Source organism: Lates calcarifer, linkage group LG16_LG22, assembly GCF_001640805.2.
Source record: "Lates calcarifer isolate ASB-BC8 linkage group LG16_LG22, TLL_Latcal_v3, whole genome shotgun sequence".
Lineage (NCBI taxonomy): Eukaryota > Metazoa > Chordata > Actinopteri > Centropomidae > Lates > Lates calcarifer.
This window is the reverse complement of record NC_066848.1, coordinates 24,796,630-24,814,943: the sequence shown is the minus strand read 5'-3', so window position 1 is coordinate 24,814,943 and position 18,314 is coordinate 24,796,630. Positions and strand designations below refer to the sequence as shown.

The 18,314-nt window shown below is 42.5% G+C and overlaps 1 protein-coding gene across 1 annotated transcript in view; it reads left to right on the top strand.

Annotated features, from left to right (window-relative positions):
• gbf1 (golgi brefeldin A resistant guanine nucleotide exchange factor 1) overlaps positions 1–16,854 on the top strand; it is a 76,878-nt gene extending 60,024 nt beyond the window's left edge. The window contains 18 exon segments of the mRNA XM_051076441.1: positions 972–1,148; positions 1,345–1,409; positions 1,669–1,792; positions 2,586–2,657; positions 3,027–3,121; positions 3,229–3,382; positions 4,555–4,780; positions 5,079–5,236; positions 5,482–5,731; positions 6,821–7,038; positions 8,551–8,701; positions 9,262–9,392; positions 9,644–9,745; positions 10,760–10,873; positions 12,026–12,203; positions 12,391–12,439; positions 12,481–12,581; positions 13,764–16,854. Of these exon segments, the coding sequence (XP_050932398.1) occupies positions 972–1,148; positions 1,345–1,409; positions 1,669–1,792; positions 2,586–2,657; positions 3,027–3,121; positions 3,229–3,382; positions 4,555–4,780; positions 5,079–5,236; positions 5,482–5,731; positions 6,821–7,038; positions 8,551–8,701; positions 9,262–9,392; positions 9,644–9,745; positions 10,760–10,873; positions 12,026–12,203; positions 12,391–12,439; positions 12,481–12,581; positions 13,764–14,017 (2,619 nt within the window). The 3' untranslated portion in view covers positions 14,018–16,854.
• The last annotated feature ends 1,460 nt before the right edge of the window (positions 16,855–18,314 follow it).

The window sequence follows — 18,314 nt, the reverse complement described above, 5'->3', positions numbered from 1 at the left end:
GTCAAATTTTAGTTTGCAGTTCAAGCTGACATTTTTCACACTTGAACATGCTGTCATATATAATCTCTTGCATTTGAAAGTGAGAGAGCAGTGTATCAGTTGTTGTTTTTTGTCAAGTTTACAAGTTTACAGTTTCATGCATGTTCTCCCCGTGCCTGTGTGGGTTCTCTCCCGGTTCTCTGGCTTCCTCCCACAGTCCAAACACATGCAAGTTAATTGGTGACTCTAAATTGTCTGTTGGTGTGAATGTGAGTGTGAATGGTTGTTTGACTACATGTCCAGGGTGTCCAATGTCAGCTGGGATCGGCTCCAGCTCCCCATGACCCTTAAGGATAAGCAGTATAGATAATGGATGGATGGATGATGTTACAGTTTTAGTCAGCACCATCAGACTTGCAGTTAACACTGTCACTACTGTATACAGCACAGTACACATAATGGGTCCTGATTTTGGCAAAAACATAAATTAACTTAAATGAAATAAACATTGTAATCATAATTATGAATGATTATATTACTGGGAATTATTGTTATATACAGCTGGGAAGTGCTGCCAAGAATTTGAATTAAATGTCAGTAAATTCATGTACAGATAATTGTAATTCTTTTTTATTCTGACTGGTTTTCCATCACTCCTCCACCAATATGACAATGAAAAATATGTTGAATTGCATTCTGTTTGGTATTAAAAGGGCAAGGTTTACATATATATTGGTGAAGCCTACAGAAAGTATAATTGCCCATATTGTAACCATAACCTTTGCTTGTGCCAAACAGACAAAGGGGAGGCGATTTCAGAATATAAAAAGGACAATGAAAAAATACTGTATGATGATTACACAGTTCCAAAAACCACACTGCATGGTCCACAAAATATGAAAGAAGGTGCCCCTCTGTTTTTTATACCTTATGTTGAAATTGTATTGGTAATGTGAAACTGTGTTGTGTTGGTTTGTCCTCTCCTCCTTTAGTCTGTGGAAAACCTTCCTACAGTGTTTGGCAGCAACAGTAAGGCACAGACAGCAGCCAAGACAGTGTTTGACCTCGCCCATCGGCACGGCAACATCCTGAGGGAGGGCTGGAAGAACATCATGGACTCCATGCTGCAGCTGTTCAGAGCTGAGCTCCTGCCCAAAGCCATGGTCGAGGTCAGGACTCCATTTCTAAACTCGAAACACTCTTTTCCATTCTGTCAGTGCCTGGTGACTGCTTTCTGATAACACTGCAGATACAGTGTCTGGGTTGTAGTTTGTGTTCCAGAGAGAGAGAGAGAGAGAGACGCTATATATTATGTGTTCTGCTGCCACCTGCTGCTGTTCTCAGACACTGTGCTTTTTGCCTCAGGTGGAGGATTTTGTGGAGCCTAACGGGAAAATTTCTCTTCAAAGAGAGGAAACGCCTTCAAATCGGTATGCACAAATTTCATCCACCACCTGTTGGATATCTACACTAGAAGATAATGGGAAAATGTTGTCAAGTTATCGCAGTATATTTTTACAGATAGAGCTACAGATATATAGTAATGTGTCTTTCCAACCGAGGATCTTTCTCATTTTTTCATCAAGTACTCTCTCTTTCTATAGTAAGGGAGAAACTTATTTCATCGATAAACTCTGACCAAGAGGGCCAGAAGTAAAAATGTAATTGTCCTTCTCTGTTGTCTGTTAGTGGTGAGTCTGCCGTGTTGAGTTTTGTTAACTGGCTGACGTTGAGTGGAGCCGAGCAGACAGGACTCAGAGGCCCGTCCACAGAAAACCAAGAGGCCAAGCAGGCTGCCATCCTCTGTATTAAGGTACTGAACACTAAGCATGATGCCTCAACACCATCTAAAGTCTTTTATTGTTTATAATAATACATGAATTTGTTAATCAAGTTATTCACATTGTTACATTTTTAAAATAAAGAACTTTCATTTTAAAAAGTGCAGCAGATAGAGTTATTAGAGGTTTTAATGTTTTTTTCTTTGTAGTGCAGCCAGGTTCCTACCTGCTTTACTAAATACAAGTAGAAATTAGAATTTTCTTCACCGTTAATCTCTGGGTCTGAGTCAGCGAGTGTAGAGAGACAGAATGACTTTCTGCTGATTGAAAACAGTTGTTTATCTTCAGAGGATTTCTTTATTTTTTTTTTTTTTTGTTAAACCCAAGTAAGAAATGTACTGATAATTCATTCAGTCTTTTCATATTGCAGTAGTAGTCAGCATGTTATGCTGACCTGCTATGTGCTGACTAAAATTAAAATACTCTCTAGCTTACAGTAGTGTAGCAGTTAACTGGAATTAATTTACAGGAAGTGTAGGACTTGTTTTACCCAGAGTTAGGGTCACAGTTCTTTGTAGGAGGAGATGATTAGTTGATAGACCCACACATTACAACCTAACTGTATTTGCCTTTTCTTTCATGCACATTAAAGCATGGACAGTAAAGGCTTTTGTGGTTTGTTCTAATGACTGTATTATTTACACTGTATTAGTATGTGATTATTTGTCTTTTTAAAATATGCAGCAGTACTTTCTATACTGTTAACCAGTTACTCATTCAGGTAGTATTCTTTGTATAAAATGTTTTCTGTTTCTCTCTTCCCAGCAATGTGACCCAGAGAAGCTGATCACAGAGAGTAAATTCCTACAGCTGGAGTCACTACAGGAGCTAATGAAGGTTAGGATATTTTCTTACCAACATCTCTTATAACCACACTTTACATCTTTGATGATCTATCAGCATGTTAGACAGACAAACCATGACATTCTGTCCCTTTCCAAAGAGCCCACATTTGCCCTGCCCTTTGCCATGTTTTTATTGACCAAAACAAACCCATGTTGTATGCTGCACCTGTGCACCTGCATCTGGGTGACTGGTGCTAACTGTGATTGATGTTGGGCAGAGTTGTAATCAGACATGGTTTTAATGGTAATTAACAGTAATACTAACTGCCAGAAATTTTGCCGTGGTTTAGCGTGAAACAGCAGGGTCACTCATAAAGACAACAACACAAACAAAGTGGATGAACTAGATTCTCCTCCTCAGGCTCTGATATCAGTCACCCCAGATGAAGAGACTTATGATGAAGAGGATGCTGCCTTCTGCTTGGAGATGTTGTTGCGTATTGTTTTGGAGAACCGGTAGGAAATCATTCTACAATAATACTGAGCCGTCACAGCACCGTCATTTGTGATGTCTCAGTCATTTTTAACACAATGATCATCTCTGTCTCTGTTTGTGTGCGTAGAGACCGCGTGTCCTTTGTGTGGCAGACAGTGCGAGACCACCTCTGCCACCTTTGTGTCCACGCCAATGAGAGCTGCTTCCTGGTGGAGAGAGCTGTGGTGGGACTCCTGCGACTCGCGATCCGCTTGCTACGGCGAGAAGACATTAGCTCTCAGGTACACGCACACTGACTCACACACCTGGACACAAACATTGCAGCAGAGGTTGATGGCTGTCCCAGTGGTTAGACTGAAAGGTCAGATTAATCCAACAGTGGACAGCTGTTAGTCCACAAATGTGTCTTGGTGATGTCCTGGACTAGCTGACTTTGATAGCTGAAGATATGAACTGTGGTCTGTCTTTGATTAAAAACCTTTGCAGTAGATTTGATCTGTATGTTTATTACAAACATATTTATGTCCAAATCCTGCTGAATATATAGATTGCAGTCCTCATGCCCGGCCGTTCTTGAGCAAGCTTGTGTGTTGATTTGTCCTGCGTCCAGCTCCTCTGTGGGTCAGGAGAAGTGTTTGGTCATAGCCCGCTGGTTGAGCCTGACATTGCATTTCTGTCAACAAAATGGAGCATATGTTCAATATGCCAGTGAAGAGGATGTTTGAAGCTGCATTAGGAACACACTGAGCATTCAGACTGATAGTGGAGAAGTTAGTTATGCAGGAGGAGTGGCTGCTGCACAGGTACAAACTTCATAGCCATCCTTCAGGTGTCCGTGAGTATTTGATCATTGAGCCTCACAACACATGCTGTAGTTTATTTTGACTCAGTGCCACATGCGTCACCCTGCTGTCAGAAAACTCTGCTAGAGCACCAAAGACAGAGGGACTAAGACTTTACTACAGGCATCAAAACAAACTGAGCAGTAAATAAAACAAATACAAAAAACAAGGAACGTGAATAAAAATGTTTGAATTTGATACTTCTTGGTTTAGTTATATGATGGAGCATCAGTGACATACAAGTAAATATAATGTAAATATAAAACTGAGTCCTTGTACAAGAGTGTTGTGTAACTGTTTCATTGTAATGAAACAAGTGGTTTCAGCCTAGTTGATGTTGAAACCCCAGAAAAATAGAAACAAACCAGGAGGAGAACTTTAAACAAGCTTTGTTTCCCAACCTAAATCAGTCTTTTTATATTAACCATGGAGATGAAGATCAAGGCACACTTAAAAGTTACTGTATGTACTGTATGTCATGACACTAGAGCTGAAGGCTGCTCTGGTATTGTTGTCTATTCAGAAATGTTTGAGTATGTTATTTCATCATGGATCTACTTACGTAAAGGTAGAATTGGAGAATGTAATGTTCTCTCACTGTACACCCACAGGTTCTCCACTCTCTGCGTCTCCTGCTGATGATGAAGCCTCATGTCTTGTCCCGAGTCAGCAGGGAGGTGGCCTATGGCCTTCATGAACTGCTGAAGACTAATGCAGCCAACATCCACTGTACAGACGACTGGTACACACTCTTCTCCCTGCTGGAGTGCATTGGAGCTGGAGTGAAACCTCCCGCCTCCTTCCAGCTCACCTCCACCACTACTGACAACGACACAGGTCAAATATATTTCTCTCACCTTCATGACTGTGTCTGATGTGTGTATTTTAGTTTACAGTTGCTTGCTCTAAAGTGATGTAAGAAGACAATGTCCACTGTAGTATCCAGTAGAGAAAAAAGCTAACACTTAAGTTTGTTTAAATCCACTTTTCATCCATTTTCTAATATCTAAAGCAAACAGTCACATATAACGAGTCCTGCTTATACCAAACAGCCAAGCATGTAAAACATAGGAAAAATGAAAAGGTGCTGAACTGAAACTGGAACTGAAAAGAACTGTCTGTTGTGTGTCGACAGGTGCCCAGTCTGACAGTGAGCTGTCCTCTCATCATCCCAGTGAGCTGAGTTTAGACCGCGGCTACACGTCTGACTCTGAGGTCTACACTGAGCACAGCAAGACCAGGATCTCTCGCTCTACAACTGATGTGGATGTAGCAAGCAGTGGATGGCTCGTGGTCAGCACGTGCACACACACACACACACACACACCCATGCACAGAATGCCTGCATGCTGAGCAGTGAGGCATCTTATATATTGTGTATACACATTCACTGTAGTGCAGTATCGCATATAAACCAATTTGGTGCTCTAACATTAAAAATACATTTTACTTTACCTGAACCTCTTTTAATAAATAATGTAAAAGATGTTTGGCACTGATGTTTGATGCATATTTCTGTGATTTGTATTTTTTTCCAGGTTGGGAAAGACGACCTGGACACTAGTAAGACTGCTCCTGTAAGCTCTAAAGCTCAGCTGAATCACCCACTGGTCAACCAGTACAGTCTGACTCTGGGTCAGGACTTGGGTCAGCACGACACAAAGTCTCTCATCAAATGTGTGGAAACACTTTCTTTCATCGTCCGTGATGCTGCCCATGTCACCCCTGACAATTTTGAGCTGTGTGTTAGAGCTATCCGAGTGTTTGTGGAGGCCAGCCTAAATGGAGGTGAGACATTGAAATAATGTTTTAATTTCACAGGTGCTTTTTGAAAAACTTTTTTTTTTACTAAGTACTTAACAGACTGAGGAAAAAGTGATATTGACTGAACAGATAAAAACTACGCTCATTTACCTAAATGTTATTGTCATCTCCAACCTAACAGGTTGTATGATTGCTCCTCTTTTTAATAGTAACCCTGTACCCATGTTCAGTCTGCTTTGTTTTTCATCCTCCAAGTTTCCTTGTCCTTGTCCTTTATCCTACTTGTCAGTTGCCCATCAAATATCTTCTTCCCTTTTTTCCAGTCATCCCTCTTTGTGCTGTTGGTGATCTACAGTAAAATAGTGAAGGCTGAGAAATGGCAGCGGTGCACTTGTGTTAATGCGTAGCTGTTGGCTGATTCATTTCCTCGCAGAGCCTCAGGCCACGCTGTCAACAGAGCTTTACATAGACGAACAAAAGCCATGGTTCAATCAAAGCACTGAGCTACGCTAACCTGTATGAGATGCTAACAGAAAGAGCAAAAGCTGCTATTACTCTATTGAGTGTGAGTGGTCTGACCTCATATCTTTTTGTTAAAGATGATTTCAAGAGAAATGGAAAGCTTTTGGAAATTGAGGATGTTGTGTGTTATTACTTTTTGACATGTTAATGGACTGTACCAGTTAACACAGGGGAGTGGGCAACTGACAGTGCGAGTGTAGACTAGATGTAAAAGATGGCACAGTAGCCTGTAGGCAAGTCGATCATGGGATGTCTAGATAGGCTAACACTTCATAGCAATAGCTATAATTAAACTGTGCTGTGTTACGTCTAAGGAAAGTCAACAGTATTGTCCCTAGCAGCTGTGCATCACATCCTCACTGGTATTCATGAACACCTGGGAGCTTCTCAGTTTGAATACATTCTTGTGCTCTTTAGATTCTTGTGTAATGATTTTAATCAACAGTATGGACTTTAGAAATATGAGTTTTCAGCAGTTTGTTTTCTGGTCCCAAATTACACTGAAATACACCAAAACTACTTCTGCCTCTAGCTTTAGATCCTAAATAAGATTGATCTTTTTTTTTTTTTTTCAATAAATTGCTTCCTCAGGTTACCGCAATCATGATAAGAAGAAGAGCCACAAATACGACTCCAAGTCCCGGTTGAGGAAGAAGGCAGGTGGTAGGGAAAAGGAGGGTGGAGGCAGCACAAGGCGAGGCGGCAGCCGTGCATCCAGCCAACGTCCATCCCGTTCCCACAGCGACGAGGAGGAGGATGAGGGTGTCCCAGCCAGTTACCACACGGTGTCATTACAGGTTAGTCAGGATGTAAGTACAACAGCCCTCTTCACCCTTCTATCTTATGTTGATTTGTGGGCATCTGGTTTTACCCACAGGTGTTTCCTGTGGGTAAAAGCCCTGTCTTCTCAGTGGCTGGGTAAACAGTGCTTTAGGCTGAGGTGATGGTGGCATCAGGATGTTTTTGGGAAACCACCAGAACATTTTGGACAGGTGTAACTTTATGTAATGATTGTAATAAAAACGGTGCATAGTGAAGCTCTCCTTACAGCTGTCGTGTGGGGAGCATTAGGAATCAGTATGTAAGTAGAACATTACACCGCCCCTGATAGTATCTGATTTGTCCCTTGCTTCTGGTGTGACATTGACTTGGGTTGGAATGTTTTATTAAGGGATAATACCTGTGCATTTTTATCCTGATGCCATTATTATTATCCAGAGTTTCCAGCTGTTTTCAGAAAACATAGTTCTGATTATTATTGTCACACACAATATTTCACCAGTGATGTACAGTGGCTGCAGAAGGCATTCAGACCCTTTGCATACAACTTACCTAAAAAGGCTCGCAGATGCAGTGGCTGACAAAGGGGCAATAGCAGTACTGAATTAGGCGTCTTAACACAGATTTTGTCATTATGGATTATTGGGTGTAGATTAATGGGCAAAAATGACAATTTTATCCATTTAAATTGAAACCTAAAACAAAGTGTTGAAAAAAAGTTAGAGGGTCTGAATACTTTGTGAAGCCACTGTAGTTGGCATCAAACTTTACATTTGAGTTTCCTTTTCCATGTCAGTGGAATATAGAATATTGTACTAGTATTAAGTGACACAAACACTTGTAGGATATGAAAATGTCTAAAACAAACATGTAAAAATGTTGTCTGGCCAAAGAGCTACAGTGAGATTGCATGAGATCTACATGCTACTGTGGACATTTGTTAGATGGCATCAGGAAAAAAAGAATATTACACCAGTGTTATCCTTTTATTTGTTCTAGAAAAACGTAACAGGTCTGTGAATTATTTTTTTCCCCTTTCTAGACACAAACTTTCACAGTCAAACCTTCACTACTTTTAATACTGCTGGTTGAGAGTCTCTGTGTCTTCTAACCATATGTTACAACTGCTGTATGTATTCCTCTGGTGAGAGTGAAACATGTCCTCTTATCACACTCTTTAAAACTTTAATGATCTTGAGGCAGCTGGTCTTGGTGGTTAACGAACATGGATTTTAAGGCTTGTTTTAAGACATGATCAACTTTTTTAAAGAGGGCTGTTTTCTAGCAATATCACTTGTAACTGGCTCTGTCTATAATACACAATACAAAGCCATGGTACCAGATTGTATCAAATAGTTGAAAGACAGTGATATACAATACTCAATGCTCCAGATATATTTCCAGATATATCCAGTATTCACTGGGCTTCACCTGTGTCAAGTCATCATCCCACTTTTGACTTTTAGCCTATAAAGACTTTTAGATATAAAGATATATATGCTGTTATTGTTAACATTGGTGTTTGTGTTGTGACGGTGCAGCTGTTAGACCTGATGCACACACTGCACACCCGGGCTGCAAGCATCTACAGCTCCTGGGCGGAGGAGCAGCGTCATCTGCAGGCTGCAGGCAGGAAAATCGAAGCCGACTCCCAGACTCTGTGGACCAGCTGCTGGTGCCCGCTGCTGCAAGGTAGGCCCTTCTCTCAACATACAGGAGATCTAATACAGTCCATGACAACGGCTCTTCTAAATAGTGACTTAATGAAGGTTATAATGTTCATTTTCGTTAAGATATAGCTAGAATAATACATGGTGCCTGAGGGCACTGTTGCAGAGGTCAAATAAACTGGACTGCTAACTAAACTAAAATCCCAAAGTGGGATTGGCTGGAACCTGGAACCTGCTCCTTAAATCTTACTGTTGTCACACCTGACATTTCAGACACAACTGGTATATTTTGTGATAACAAAGTACTGTGGTATTTAGACCGAATGTACAGATTGTCCTTAAAGGGGATGTTAAATATGAAAGTTAAAAGCTGTCCAAAGGCCATAATTAGATACTGATATTTGTGAGCTTAGCAAAATGAGATCATGATCTATTGGCTAAAATTAATTTCTTCACATAAACACATAAAGAAAAAAGAAAAAAGAAAGGATACGAGGAGGATAAGATTAGATCCAGTGACAGGCTTTAGTCAGTTTGAGTCTCCACTTCAGCAGATGTCTGTTTCGTTGTTACCCGCTCCAGGCATTGCTTGGCTGTGCTGTGATGCCAGGCGACAGGTTCGAATGCAGGCCCTCACGTACCTCCAGAGGGCGCTGCTTGTTCACGACCTGCAGACGCTCGATGCAACAGAGTGGGAGTCCTGCTTCAATAAGGTGAGAAAGGAGGAGAAAGGCCACATGTCTTTACTTACTATCAAATCCTTTATCTGTTCCTGTACACTTACAGAGAAGAGTTGATACAGTATGCTCAATGGTCATAGATTATCGTGAAATCTTCTACAGTCCCTTTTCTGACTCTGTTCACTTACAATTTTAGAACTTTGGTTACACTTGTGCTCATTTTAAAGTCGGTAACTTTTCACAGGTTTCAGGACCTTGCTGATGTTGTGTGTTTGTGTTTGCAGGTGCTTTTCCCTCTGTTGACAAAGCTGCTTGACAACATAAGCCCAGCAGATGTGGGTGGCATGGAGGAGACCAGAATGAGAGGCTGCACACTCCTGTCAAAGGTTTAAAGCAACACACACTGCCAACAACACATAGATACATCACATACTAATCATCTTACTGAGCACTTTATTAGGAACACCTGTACACCTGCTTGTTTATGCAATGGTCCAATCAGCCAATCATGTGGCAGCAGACTGGTTTGAGTATTTCTCAAACTGCTGATCTCCTGGGATTTTCACACACAACAGTCTCCAGAGTTTTGACTCAGAATGGAGCCAAAAACAAAACCCATCCAGTGAGCAGCAGTTCTGTGGGCCCTTAATGCCAGTCAGTCATGGTCTGAATGCTACAGTCTATCTGAGTATTGTTGCTGACCATGTTCATCCCTTTATGGCCACAGTTTACCATCTTCTAATGGCTACTTCCAGCAGGATAATGCTCCATGTCACAAAGCTAAAGTCGTCTCAAACTGGGTTCATGAACATGACAGTGAGTTCAGTGAACTTCAGTGACCTCCCCAGTCACCAGATCTGAATCCAGTAGAACACCTTTGATGTGAGTAGATGTGGTAGAACAGGAGGTTTGCAGCATGAATGTGCAGCTGACAAATCAGCAGAAATGATGTGTATGACCCTGTGTTAATATGATGTTCCTAATAAAATGCTCAGGGAGTAATACTCAAGAGTGGATCATTTGGATGTTTTAACATATAATATAGAACATATAACTAACATTTACAATGGACTGTTGAATGGCTTTTATATTGACTTCCAAATGTCCTCCAGCTCTTTTACTGCAATACTGTGTATCACACTGAGTCTCTACTGTATCAAGTTACATCCTTCCATCCATTTCTTAACAATTAAGGTGGGAAACAAAAAGTTGCCGTCACCACTAGGAATAAAAGTCAGAACTTCAAAACTAGACCGAACCAGGTCATTAACACTCCTCTGATCAGCCAGGATGTTGGATATATAACCGTTAAACATCCAGAAGCTGTTTTCTGACAGTAACTGAGCTCATTCCTGTGGCAGCAGGTTTGACTGATGTGTGATTGTTTTCTATATGTTCAGGTTTTCCTCCAGCACCTGTCTCCCCTGCTGTCCCTGCCCACCTTCGCTGCCCTCTGGCTCACCATCCTGGATTTCATGGACAAGTACATGCACGCAGGATCCAGTGACTTACTGGTGAGGACAGTGATTCAGTAGATAGTGCTCGTTACAGTACCTTCAGTGTAGAAATGCATCACTAACTTCTGGGTGTTCATTTGTCTGTCATTAGTATTTCTCACCAAGCATTTGTGAGTGAACACATTAGAGAATAGAGACAGGAGAACATAGTATAGTGCAGATTCCACGTAAAAATGCAAGGTGGTATCAATAATACAGTAGTGGTGATAAAAGTAATGACAATTAAAGTAGTAATTACAAAAGTAGCAGTAATACTAGAAGCAGGAGGATATCAAGTTAGTAACATGTATTTATGGGATATGAATCCATACTGAGAGAGAGCGAGCGAGAGAGAGGGAGAGAAGCTCAGTGCATCATGGGAGATCCCCCGGCAGTCTAGGCCTATTGCAGCATAACTGATGGTTCAAGCCTGAGCCAACCCTAACTATAAGCTTTATCAAAGAGGAAAGTTTTAAGCTGACTCTTAAAGGTACAGAGGGTGTCTGCCTCCCGGACCCAAACTGGGAAAAGGTTCCACAGTAGAGGAGCCTGATAACTGAAGGCTCTGCCTCCCATTCTACTCTGGGAAACACAAGAAAACCAGCTTCTGGGAGCGCAGAGTCCTAGTGGGATTGTAAGGAACTATAAGCTCTTTAAGGTAAGATGGTGCCTGACCATTAAGGGCTTTGTAAGTGAGGAGGAGGATTTTGAATTCTATTCTGGATTTGACTGGGAGCCAATGCAGAGAGGCTAACACAGGAGAAATATATGATCTCTGTTTCTAGTTCCTGTCAGTAGTTGTGTTGCAGTGTTTTACATCAACTGGGGAGACTTTAGAGACTTGTTAGGGCCAGCCTGATAATAATGAATTACAGTAGTCCAGCCTGGAAGTAACAAATCATGACTAGTTTTTCTGCATCCTTTTGAGACAGAAAATGTCTGATTTTAGTGATATTACGCAGGTGAAAGAAGGCAGTCCTAGAAGTTAGTTTTACGTTGGAGTTAAAGGACATGTTCAAATAGTAAAGCCAGTAATCCTGGAAGTTATCTAAAAATGTACAAACCACCAAACCTGGAGCAGAAAGGAATATGTTTGCCAGGATGTGAAGGTCTGGTGCTGAATGGCTGGTTGACCTTGCTGATGTGCTGCCTCTGTGCTTTTATGTGTAGTTGGAGGCGATCCCTGAGTCTCTGAAAAATATGCTGCTGGTGATGGACACAGCAGGGATCTTTCACAGCGCTGACTCCAGGACAGGATACTCAGACCTGTGGGAAATAACCTGGGAGCGAATCGTCTGCTTCCTGCCTCACCTGAGGGAGGAGCTCTTCAAACAGACTGTCATACCAGGTACGCAGCAGACACACAAGGATGTAGGAATGTAAATGACTTTATCTGCTCTCACACCACCGTTTCAGACCAGATGAAGTTGCTCTTAGAAGGTGAGCAGCTTCATGTGGTCACATGACAGCGTGACATCACTGTGTTGTGTTACCAGGAGCTTGACCCCGGTGTTTCTTATGTAATCCTTTTTTAGATCCAGTGCCCAGCCCCAGCAGAGACCGTGCAGCCACCACCCCCAGCAGGTCGGCCTCCATCCCCTCAGGTGTCTCCACCGCCTGCCCAGCCGCCCTCCCCCGGTCCCAGTCCCAGTCCCAGTGTCCCCTGCAGAGACACAGACTCCCAGCAGGCCAGCATCACCCCAGGAGCCCCCAACCACCACCACCGGTAAAAACACAGCATGACAAACATAATGTTTGTGGACACTGTATGTGGCTGATAGTGCGCCAGTATTCACTCATGGACAAAGATAATATTCAGAAATGAGACCTCTGTCCGGCTGGAAGACACTCAAACAGTGAAACCAAACTTTAAATGCAATCAGAATTCTTATGTTTGCCATCATATACGTGTTGTGTTTGATGGAGGCCGGCTGGAGTGGAGGGAGAAACAGCAACAGTTTTTAAACTCACTGAAATGAATTGTGTCTGTGAGGCAGAGACAGATTGAAGACAGGGCAGGAACACTCTGGGCTCGATGTCAAATCACCATAACAGCTGTAGAATCTGATGTTGCTGCTTGGTCTCATTTCAGTGGGGTATTTACTAAGACTGATGATGTAAATTCATTTAAACACATTTGTGCTGTTTGAGGCCCAGTGTGGAGTCAAAGTCTAACACTGTTAGAAACTAATGATCATAGAGCTACAGTCACAGCAGTGCTTCACATACACTGTTTCCCTTAGATTGTCTGTCGGGGGGGGTTGTCCAAGCGGGGGTGGTCGTGGTTATATTATAATCATATACCATATATTATACTTCTATAGTTATATTTATACTATTATAATATACTTATATATTATTTATACTAATATAGTCGGCAGATAGCGCCCGTTAAAAAAACACGGATGTTCGGATGTTTAGAGTTGACGTCTGTCCATCTATGACTTACAGAGACTTGAAACACGGAAAAGCCGTGTACCTATCTCTTCTCCTGGCTCTCCTGTGTGCCAACGTAAATTATCTTTACATTTTTATATTTTTTTCTTTGCCCAAGAAAAAGATAACAGTTATTTTTTAAATAGTTTCTGATTAATCACTTAATCAATCTATAAAATCAATGAAAACAGAACAATGAGAAATATTCTTCACAAGGTCTCCACAGATTTGGTGGATGTGATGAAATGTCTCGTTTTGGTTCCTGTCATCTGTCACTGTGCATCATGTCCATCGCATGGTACAGGGACGACGCTGAGCAGGCCTGAGTGTGTGTACTGAGACACTTGTGAGAATAGCTTTTAAATATGCTCCAACAAGGAAGGATCAGTGTAACTCTGCTTTACAGCTGAGTCCCATATACACCAGTGGAACAGTTAGTGAACTGAATTAAAATGTCTGTTCTTTTTTCCAGGATCAGAGCGACCGTCTTCAGCCTCACCCTCCATCCCTCCCATGCCGGTGCCGTTGAAAACATCCCCCGCCCAGGCTCCCTCACCCTTGAGCCAGTCGCCCCTTATCCTGCAGCCCCTCGCTTCTCCCCTGCAGGTGGGAGTCCCGCCCATGTCCCTGCCAATCATCTTGAACCCCGCCCTCATCGAGGCCACTTCCCCCGTACCGCTGCTTTCTGGTCCCAGACCTACGAGCCCCTCCGACGAGGTCAAGTAAGAGAAGTGGTGCTCCCACCCCCCACCCCCACGCCCCATCACACCCTCTTTAACAACTGGACCCAACAGATTTCAACTTGCAGAGGTCACCAGGTTTTGAAATGATGAAGTCTGTATGAGAGGACAAGTTAGATGTGACGCTTCAGTTATACCACTTTTGATTTCTAGGGTTAGAGTTAAACATCTGACACCATGCATTCTTTGTGCCATTTTTGTGTTTGGTATTTTCTCATTCCTGTGGATCAAAGACTAAATGGAGACAATGTGACATCATGTTGAGATTTTCAGGAAGAGGAAATTCAGGACTTAAGTAGAAGGAAGGAAAAATGTTCCATGTAAAACTGTGAGGTGAAGTGTGTTCACTCAAGAATCTGGGGGGAATCTGGGTGTTTTGGAAACCTGGGGAGAGTTAATATTATACTGCACATTGTGAACGTTTTACCGGCTGATTCCGGTGTTTTTAAACTCAGTCCATTCGAAACATTTTAGACTAATATGATACCACAAAGTTCCAGAGATTCAGCATGTCCCCACAGTTTTATTCTTGCCAGTGTGAGGATGAGGCAGGTCTTAGTCTTTATTTTTCTGGAGTCAAAATAAACTACAGTGTGTGTGGTGCTAATGAAGGAACACATCACCCAACAGTGGAGCTCTATGGCACAGAGGAATTAGACACACACACACACACACACACACACACACACACACACACACACACACACACACAGAGTACCTGTCAGTGGTGTTGGTACTAAGACAAATGTAAAGCATCAGCAGCTGTGGGGGACTCGTTCTCTTCACCTCAGTGTTTCTGAAGTTGAGGCCGTGGCTGAACTCCTGAATGAAGCTGATGGAATAGTTTTCACCTGTGACGCTGGAATTGTTCCTGTCGTCAGCATCAGGAGAAGAGATTTAGGCTCATCAGTTGTTTTTGTGGAATCTCAAACACGAGCTTCAGTCCAGATTCATCAGTGTCACTCCCATGTTTTCTCATCAACTTGGTGGAAGTCTTAATGAAGAAACAAGTACAGGAATACACTTCTTACCTGAAGGCCAGGTTTCAGTGGACCCCCCCCGCCCCCCACCCCGCCCTTATAGATTTGAACTTGATAGGACCAGGCTGACCTCATGGCTTTGCTTGTACGCCTGTGCTTCATGTTGATATATAGATTTCAGGCAGGGACAGTAAAGATAGGTACTGCATGTTGTTTTCCAAGAGCTTGGACTTCAGTGGGATGTTCCACAGAGCTGATATTTCACACCACTGATTGAGAGCTGTACAGAAAAACGACTTTATTTATTCATCAGTCAGTTTTAGTTTCAGAGGCCTGTGTAACATCCACAGGCAGACACACTGGACTGCACTCTGTATTTCTTTTTTTAATTCTACATGAGCTCTTTGTCCCCAATGGCAAAAAAAAAAAAAAAACAAGCTTTGATTTCAGGCACCTTATGAATTCCTCCTCCACCAAACAAAGATGGACCGGAGATGTCGCATGTTCAACATTCCAAAATGTAGATACTTGAGTCTGCCATGAGCTCGGCCCACTGTACGGAGGTGTTAAGACATCCATGCAGAACCTTTATGGTTCATGATGAATCTAACAAATATTTTACCTTAGTTCAGAAGTGATGTCATTTTATCATGTTTATGTAGCTGGCTGCACAAAGAGCCTGAGGAGCTTTTTATGGAGCGAGGCTGGGTCACTGATCATATCACAACAACATCTCTGGAGGCAGAGAAAGGCAAGCAACTTCAGACCTTACTGCTACATTTAATCATCACTGAGTACTTGGTGCTGAAGTTGAATTACTGTTGAATTTCTGGCATCTGTCTTTGGAAACCATCAGTATCAGTTTGTTTGGTTTGAGCAGCGGGTCACGTCAGGTGGTGTCATTTCAGGAGTCTGATCTCAGTTCAGTAACTATCCCTGCTCAGCAGGAATGTTAAAAAGCACAGAGGGAGACTTTATCTGAGGGGTGCTGCACTGTGCTCTCACTGACAGTAAAACACGTACCCATCAGTCCACATGACTTCATCTTTACTGATCTCAGTTGGTTTGTAAACGATCCTGGAGGAGAACCAAAAGGCAGCAGAGGATTTTATTTTATTCCCTGGTCCAGATCGAAATGAAGCAGACTACAGATCAGATTTTATTGTCCTGACTTGAATCTTTAAACCACAACTTGCAACTTGGAACATGAAACACAAACCTTTGTGAAGTGGCACCACTCTGAATTAGCCTCATACCAGGGAGGACCTCAAACCACATAAATGAAGATAGATGGTTTTCAAAGTAAAGTTTTACTCTGAGGTATTTCCTCGTCCATACTAAGTCTTCAGTTGTGCTTAAATCTCACAATCAGCATTTCATCTGCTGCAGCTTTCCTGCATAGATAACTGTCGACACTGTTGCATGCTGACTGTGTCACGTGTACAGCGACGTGTGCCCTGACAACCTGATGGAGACTAATGTACCGTTTTAATGCCAAATGTGCGTCTGTGGTGTAGGTGAGGACAGAGAGCTGAACATCCATTCAAAGCGTCCCTGGGATTCTCTCCATGATGTTTAATGTTAATGTTATTTATTGAATTGGGAGAGTAGAGGGACTGTCCGCTGCAGTACAGTTGACGTGGATACAGTGTGTACACTACAGCCTTATAGAGTCACCAACGTGAGATATTTTGTAAGCTGTGGGTTTATTTGTCGTACGGGACTCTTAGATATATCAGCTGATTCTTGCTTGAACAGGAAATTACATGAATATAATGTGTATATATATAAATGAAAGGTAATGTACTTTTTACTATGTAATAAATAAAATGTAAAGAAAGTGCTCGTTCTGGTTTTTGTGGTTTTCCAGTCATAGTCAAGTCACATTCAGCCATTCGTATTGCACTTATTCTATATGTACACACATAGACACACACATGCACGCGCACAATTTGGGGTCGAGTATCTTGTCCAAGGCAGGTGGACTGGAGGAGCCGCTGCCGCTCCCTGGTGGAAGCTGCTGGAAGCAACTGTTGAGCTCAACGTCAACCTGGTGTGGCTGACAGCAGTGTCACATCACGAAATCATTTCATCAACACAGACAGACTGACAGTGAGACAGACGACTGAAATAAAGCAGTGATCCTGACTGAGGCAGGGAGTGTCCACTTGGATTGACTGTGAGATTTAATGTGTTTGACAAAGGTCCAACCTCCATCTCTAAAATCCTAGAAATACAGTTGCAAACCAGTGATGTGATTATTATTTGCAATAGGAGTCTGTCGTAGCAGAGAAGCAGCACAGGTGGAAGTTACCGACTCTCATGGCCTCTGTACCTGTCCTGGTTTCACTGGGACTAAAGGAACAACAGCAGGTGGATTTCAGTCATATTCAGTCATGTTAACAGTGACTCCTCCGTGTGCACTAAAGTTAGTCACGGAGCTCCACAGGGCTCTGTGCGAGGATCAGTACTTTTCACCCTCTAGCTATATGCTTTAGGCAGTATTATCAGCAACTTATCATACAGGCCTGGATGACCTGTAATGTTTTACTTTATACCTCCTACAGACATGATCTAGTCATACATTTGTGAAAGTTAAGAAACATTGGAGTCTTTGTGACCAGGACTTTGCCTCACACATAAAACAAGTGTCTAAGACAGCCGCCCTCCACCTGCACAATACTGTGAAAATGAGAAACATTATGTCTCAATGCCAATGCATTTGTCACTTCTAGACTGGATTTCCTTATTATCAATTCAGTGAAAAGCCTCCAGTTGATCCAAAACGCTGCAGCGTGATTACTGACAGGAACTAGAAACAGAGATCATATTTCTCCCATGTTGGCTCCCTGTTTAATCCAGAATAGGATTTATAATTCTGTTTAATCCCATCGTATTTTACAGAGCTCGTTGTTCCCTATTATCCCACTAGAACACTGTTTTCTAAGTGCAGGTTTACTGGTGGTACCTGGAGTCTCCAGGACTACATCCCATTATCTTCTCTATGAGAGGCAGAGCCTTCAGCTATCAGGCTCCTCTCCTGTGGAAGCAGCTCCCAGTTTGGGTCCAGGCGGCAGACACTCCCTCTATATTTAATGTTAGGCTTAAAACTTCCCTGTTTGATAACGCTGAGTTAGTGCTGGCCCAGCTGAGCCCTGAAACATTGATAGGCCCAGACTGCTGGGATGCTCCTGTTTCTCTCCTCTCACCCGACAAGTCGAGCAGACGTCCCCCCCCCCACCCTGGTTCCTGTTCCTGGTTCCGTCAGAGGTTCTTCCTGGTAAAACGGACTTTCTCCTCTCC